The sequence below is a fragment of the Acyrthosiphon pisum genome, chromosome A1 (assembly GCF_005508785.2).
Source record: "Acyrthosiphon pisum isolate AL4f chromosome A1, pea_aphid_22Mar2018_4r6ur, whole genome shotgun sequence".
Lineage (NCBI taxonomy): Eukaryota > Metazoa > Arthropoda > Insecta > Hemiptera > Aphididae > Acyrthosiphon > Acyrthosiphon pisum.
Window position 1 is genome coordinate 145280818 of NC_042494.1, and position 6815 is coordinate 145287632.

Consider the following 6815-nt stretch of genomic DNA (forward strand, 5'->3'; position numbering starts at 1 on the left):
AACGTCGATTACGAAAACAATATAATACGCATTTCAATCAGCATAGGTACTAGATATTTCAAAAGGTATCGATACGGATATAAACCACAACAATATCTAGCTAGACACCCTGTATACAATATCATTGATAATAATTATATTATATGTATCCACAAAATAATACGCCATATAGCCTATAGACGGCGATGATTGGACACGCCGACCGTACATAACGACGTCACAGCGTAACTCTCGGGAAATCGCGTTTTCCGCTTGTATATTATATACATATAGGTAGGTACCTATATAGGCATATAGCCACCAATATAGGTATATACGCAACACAATCGATGAGCTGCAGTTTTTAAAATTTCGCGCCAAAAATTCGGAGGGGTGGATCTTGTAATATAATATATAATAATAATACAAAATACATAATATTCCTAAATAACATATTATTCGTTCTCGCGAAATCCCCACCGACATATTATAGTGAAAATAGACGCTACTAGAGCAGTGCTGCATTAATAAAATCTATTGGGCGTACAACTACAGAGATTCGTATGGGTAAATAAACCAAGTACGGTGATCGAGTCGTTGCGGTGCGTTCGCGGTCCTTACCTTCGACCTTCCTATACCCACAATATAATATAGATCAGTTCGTTGGTCGTTGGTGTACATTTCGAGTTCGGGGCGCAACAGTCTTCCGTCGAAAATCGTGCACGCGGGTCGTCCCTCTGTACGATATTGCTGTACACATATAAATTAATTATTATTTATTATCGTCTGCAGGGCATAACATAATATTATACTACATCGGCTGAGGCCTATATGTAAATTTAAGGCGGTGCATATCATATCGAGATCGATCATCATTATATACCTAGACGGCACGCAATATACTTCGTCGTCGCGCCAGTACCTATATATTTATAATAAAATGTCAGTCGGCGACTTGAACTTTACAACGGTAAGCACATCACATTATATCATTATTATTATTTTACACGATGAACGTTTTTAAGTAATATTAGGTACCTATACAAACCCGAATTAAGACATTTTGAGGCCCAGGGGCCAAAGTTTTAAATGAGGTCCCTGTACGAAAAGAAAAAATAATAATGTACAATATATTATTTAATATTAGTTACCTGCTATAATAAATATATATAGGTGTTAGGTACATAGCAATAAATAACGAATAATATATCATTTTATTTATAAATTATAATTTACAAGCTTTTTTCTTCGCTGAATAATCATCGATTTTTTTTAGGTGATTTATACAGTGCTATAGCCTTTAACGAAAAAAAGTAATAGACAAATCTGAGGCCCCTAAATAAATTCAAAGCACGGGGGCCATGCCCCCTGACCCCCACCCACCCCCTAATCCGGGCTTGTACCTAAATCTACCATTAATGTCACGTTGACAACGTGGTATATAGGTAGGTATATCTCAATAGAACCCATAGGTACATTGTACACGTTTAATAATAAGGTAGGTATATGTAAATTTGGAAATTAAAATTAATAGAACAGACTTATTTGTTTACATTTTAAAAACAATTCATCCTAAAAACCATGTTTACATATATTTCATTATTTGTAGGTACCTAACTGCCGAGCCGTTCCATATATTATACCTGCATTGATTTTATTTTATTTTAATTATTATGTTTTTGTTAATTATTTAAGGGTTTCGTTGAGTAAATTAAAAAAAATATGTAAGTACCTAAATAATACGTTATATAAACTTATAGACCATAGTCATAGGCCATAGTAGTGGTTATATACTATGTACTATAATTATATCAAGGTTATTGAAAGTAACCAAATAATATTGATTTATTATCTATTTCTATTAATCTGAAGATGTTTCAAATTGTCCATGACTTTAATCGAAAACAATGTGTAACAGTTGAATAAAAGGGCAGTAGAATACTGGTCTTTGTTTACATTTTATTCAATATACACATAACACATAGACAAAGGTATAGAGTAACTTACGCACTATAGATACTTGTGTTTGTATAAATTAGTTTGGTTCCTATGCAACGCACACCCTCCCCCCCCAGGCCTGTATCATGGCTGTATTATATGATGAATATGATCAGCAATAACCCATTATAATCGTAAATCGAGGGACATATCTTTATCTTTGTATGTGGAATTGCGTACCAATACCTATGTATAATATTCAATTATTGTTGTAAGTCCATTATATAAGTATGTTATAGGTACAATAAAAACGAAAATTAATGTAGAACGAGAAAATAAAAGATTTTTTTTATTTTGGTCGATGGCCTTAGGAATATAAATTTGCTGTAATGCTGTATAAAATATGAATACGATACAACATAATAATGTTTGGTAGGTATTAATTTCAAAACTATATTTTGAGTAAGTATTAAATTTATTAGGTTCATTTTAATATTTAATATTTATTTATACTCATTTCTATAGTTAAATTAGATAAATATTGATTTTACAATTACAGAAAAAGAAGGGTCGAGAGAACAACTTGATTCCATTTAAAAACTTTTCAGAAAAGTATAAAGTTTATTAAAGCAAAGCTTTTTAGTTTTTACTTACATTCTTAAGTATAATTATTTTAACTACAAAATAATGTGAGAACAACTGAGAACATTTTATATATATATATATTTTTTGAATTAAGGCTTTGACAACTGAGGTCATTAGCCTATTACTGTGGGAAAGGGTGCGGTTGGTTTGGACACATAGGCGTGCGCAGCCCTCTTGTTCAGGGTATGCAGAAGCAGTGGCGGATCCAGGAGGAGGGGGGGCAAAAGGGACATTCCCCCCCAATCGCCTTAGTTTCCCATTGTTTACAGTGTTTAGCCAATTTTGTACTTTTTCCTCCCCCCCAAATTAAGCGCTGGATTACCACAGGCACCCCCTGAAAGTTATTTTAAGAATGTAAAATTCTGATAAAATATATACACAATACACCAATAGTTTCGAGTTTAAACATAATAATATATACACTCCTGGGCTGCACTATAATTAGTAATTATTTTTTTTGCGCACAAAAATTTTTTTTCTAAAAACGATTTTTGCCCCTCAAAGAGCTTCAGGGTATGCAGCTGCATACCCTGCATACCCCCTGCGCACGCCTATGTTTGGACACTGGTATGTGTGGGAAGGATTTGTCACCAAAAAGCCGGGGATAAGTGACACCGGCCGGTGCGTACACTCAGAACACGTTTCGTGAGTAAATGCAAACACCAAGCCATATTTTATATTTTTATATAGCTTATAATAAGTATTTACATTAGATACATTAACGCTAATACGCTATAATTGTAATATAATAGTCACAAAATAATAATATGTAGTTTAATAATTTATATTATATTGCGGACTGTGTCGTTTATACGTGATTTCAAATAAATAATTATTTCTTTAAATCGTAAAGGTTCTAATTCCTTAAGAGTTAAGAGTTAAAAGGATGTCAACAAAATATTTGTTTTCTATCTCAGACCAACGCGCAACACAGATAAAACGCTTTCACTTAAAATCGTTTTTTGAATGATTTTTGCGTTATCTTAGAGTAAAATCAACTATTACAAAAATTATCGAGGATAATATATTTTTGAGGATATGACATATTTTATATTTTATTGTTATTTGACTTTGCATTCGACTTTCAACATTTACCTTCAACCATATACTATAAAGTATATTAGTGTGTGCAAAAATGTTACCTTTTCACGATTCGTTTCAGATAATTATAGCACATTTTCCTTCACACTTTAATATAGGCTTAGACGGTTAGTACTATACCTATCTGTTACGAACGAGAGTGATTTAAAATGAGTGTTTTAGTGTGATTTTTTTCAATTACGTTAGATCACAGATCTTTAAAATAACTGCATTAACGCATTGTTCAACACTGTTATGCTGGAAATTTTCAATTTTCAGTATTTTGAAATCTACACGTTTTAAAATGCTTTTTAATTCTTTACTACTTCTCTAAAAAATAAAAATTGTTCAGATGTTGTAAATAATTTACTATTATAAGTAATGCACAGTCCATATCCCTCTGTCTCATAATATCTGCCCCATAGTACGTAACAAATAATACACTTCACAAAGACTTGAAAATACAAACTGTTGAACAACTAACTAAACAATATTACACTAAATTTCACAAAAAATTCGCGTACACTTCCCGACAATCCCCCTCACAGCCTTAAAAGACGCTGGTAGCGTGATCTTTTATGATTAAAAAAAAAAAATCAATAAATTATGAATATTATAGAAAACATTGAACAAATAATAATTAATAAATTGGTCTCAACAAAAAACCTTGATTGCAAATGCTTAAATTTTCATAAGTATACTTATAGTCAACTATAGTTGATAATAATATTTCTGTTAGAAATCCATGAGGGGGGGATGAAATACATTTTGATAAGCCATATAGTTTTTGCAGGGAGGCTTTGGAGACCAAAATATTACGTCTTTAACCATTATAATATAATATATATATTATATATCACTAGGTAGGTACAGAAAAAGTTATAAAACTATGAATTTCCTTTTTTTTAAGGCCAAGCCGTTAGACGTCAACAGGTATGCAACCAAAAAAACCATTGCTCAGGGGATGTTGGACATCGCCTTATTGACGGCCAACGCAAACCAACTGAAATACATCCTCCAAGTGGGCGAGAAACACGAGTTCTACAAGCCTCTGTTGGTACTGATAGCTACGTCTATATTTTTACAAGTGAGTGGACGCACCTATATATTATATTCCTAATGTCCTAATATATACATGAAATACTATTATGTATACACAATACATATATATTATAGACATTATTATGGACGCTCGTTAGACCTGGCATAACATTTAGTTGAAAACAAAAAAACATGCGTGATTTACCTTAAGGTTTTAAATTCTTTGATGCGCAAAAACAAATAACCTATCAGTTTGAGGAGAAAATATCTTAAGATCGAAAATAAATTATAAATAGCTTGTGTAGAGTATATTATATGTTATATATTACATCGATAAAACCAATTCTGACATTATTGCTGTTGAAATACTACGCGTCCTATAGGTGTTCATGGGAATGATATTTCTATCACTAAACCTGCTTCGGGACTGTCGTTTCCATTTGATCGAGTACAAGACGTCGTCGCTGTTCATCAATCAAGTGCCGGTCGTGTGCACGTTTATGGTTTTCACGATCAACATAATAATAGGAGCTTTCGATTCCGGGCTAGCCAGCATCGTACCGACATCAACATTCAACGCGCCGTCCATCCCGCCCATCGGGTCAAATTGACATATTATGTACCTTAATATAACGATTACAAAAAAATAAAAATTGACAAACAATATACAATACTACACATGTATCTATCTATTAAACGACAAAAATTTGATTTAATTAAATATGTATTCTCAAGTTCATAACAACTCGACGGTTTATAGCCTATATATAGGTATAAAAAATAAAATTGTAAGAAATGGTGACCGTGGTACGCACCGTATGAGTCACATAGAGTTATATTACTCTACGTACCGACTAGCTAGACCATTATATTGAATTATACGGGTGGGTCACTGGGTTTATATTGTGCAGACGACTGTCAACGCGTAGTTATATTTCGAAAAATACTATACAAATACAATATATTACTATATTAGGTACTTTAATGCTTATTATATTATTATTATTTGGGAATATATAAATCAAGAAATGTTCAAATAGTAATGTACTTTTGTATGAAAATTATCGTTTAGAATAGAAACTTATTGAGGAATGATATTTAAAAATAATTACATAACAAGAAATGGTATACATTTTAAGAATAATATATTTTGAATTATTTTTCGAAACAGTTTTAGCTTTTTATTTTAAAGAAAGTCTAAAGTAGTGAAATAATAATCCAGAATCGTATCATTCCACGACAATAATAATATTCTAAGATAATTTTCCTGGAAAATATATTTCTCAACTTATGGGGTCGGTCTTTTATTTTTGGCCGAGAAAAACTTTCGGTTTAATTGTACACATACCTACAATCTAAATAGGTTGGTTCATTTATTGTGATATTACTGCTGCAGATATAGATATAATTATATAATATACTGGTAAACTATGTGTTCTGTTCTATATAATATAGGTGCTCGTTGGTGGGATATTCTTGGTTGTCGGAGGGCTGGACATTAAGAAAGAAAAAGATCAAAGAAAATGTTTGATTTTAAACGACGTTTCCGTCATCATGGTTTTCCTGATAACCACGATCAATATAACCATATCAGGTTTTGGATTTGACGTTAGTTCGTCGCCGGACATAAATTTGAAAAAACAAACCTAAGTTGGCTGTACCACTTTCACCTTTTCTCTCCCACAAAAAATGTTTAAGTAAAATACTTAATGATACTTACATAGGTATACATTATCATGATTGTACTTTTGAAAAATAAAGTTTATTTAAACGTTGATAACATATTGGTTTTCTTTTCACCCTTGATATATCTAAATAATTTATATACAGTGGATTTTGCTTAATGCACACACGTTGGGACCAAACTCATTTGCCTAGATCAAGCGGTTGGCCATATAAATCAAAACATCAATATTACACGGACGCCCATTTAAACAGGTGCTCACATTAAGCAGAATTCACTGTATATTTAAGTATATCATCACCTTTTTTAAGCATTCAACATTTTAAACTTAGAGGGTGGCAGAAAAATTGACCTCGATACGGTACTTTAGGCTGTCAAAAGTACAAAGTACGTTTCAAGATAATCGGGAAAACAAAAAAAAACATAAGGAAGTGTGAATTTTTACACA

The 6815-nt window shown here is 32.0% G+C and overlaps 1 protein-coding gene across 2 annotated transcripts; it reads left to right on the top strand.

Annotated features, from left to right (window-relative positions):
- The first annotated feature begins 549 nt into the window (after positions 1-549).
- Positions 550-6528, top strand: LOC100161829 (ninjurin-1-like). Of its 2 annotated transcripts, none has more exons than XM_016800900.2 (3): positions 550-949; positions 4553-4729; positions 5067-5782. In XM_016800900.2, the coding sequence occupies exons 1-3, from the start codon at positions 920-922 to the stop codon at positions 5292-5294; spliced, it is 435 nt and encodes a 144-aa protein (XP_016656389.1). In that variant the 5' UTR covers positions 550-919; the 3' UTR covers positions 5295-5782. The 2 variants fall into 2 exon arrangements, with proteins under 2 accessions (XP_016656389.1, XP_001950948.2); XM_001950913.5 differs by lacking the exon at positions 5067-5782 and adding an exon at positions 6139-6528 and having other exon boundaries at positions 553-949.
- Positions 6529-6815: the final 287 nt, after the last annotated feature.

Bases quoted from the DNA above. Each gene is read 5' to 3' on its own strand.
- LOC100161829 (XM_016800900.2), top strand. From the start codon at position 920: ATGTCAGTCGGCGACTTGAACTTTACAACG. The intron at 950-4,552 runs GTAAGCACATCA...CTTTTTTTTAAG, and splicing joins GCGACTTGAACTTTACAACG to GCCAAGCCGTTAGACGTCAA. The intron at 4,730-5,066 runs GTGAGTGGACGC...CGCGTCCTATAG, and splicing joins CTACGTCTATATTTTTACAA to GTGTTCATGGGAATGATATT.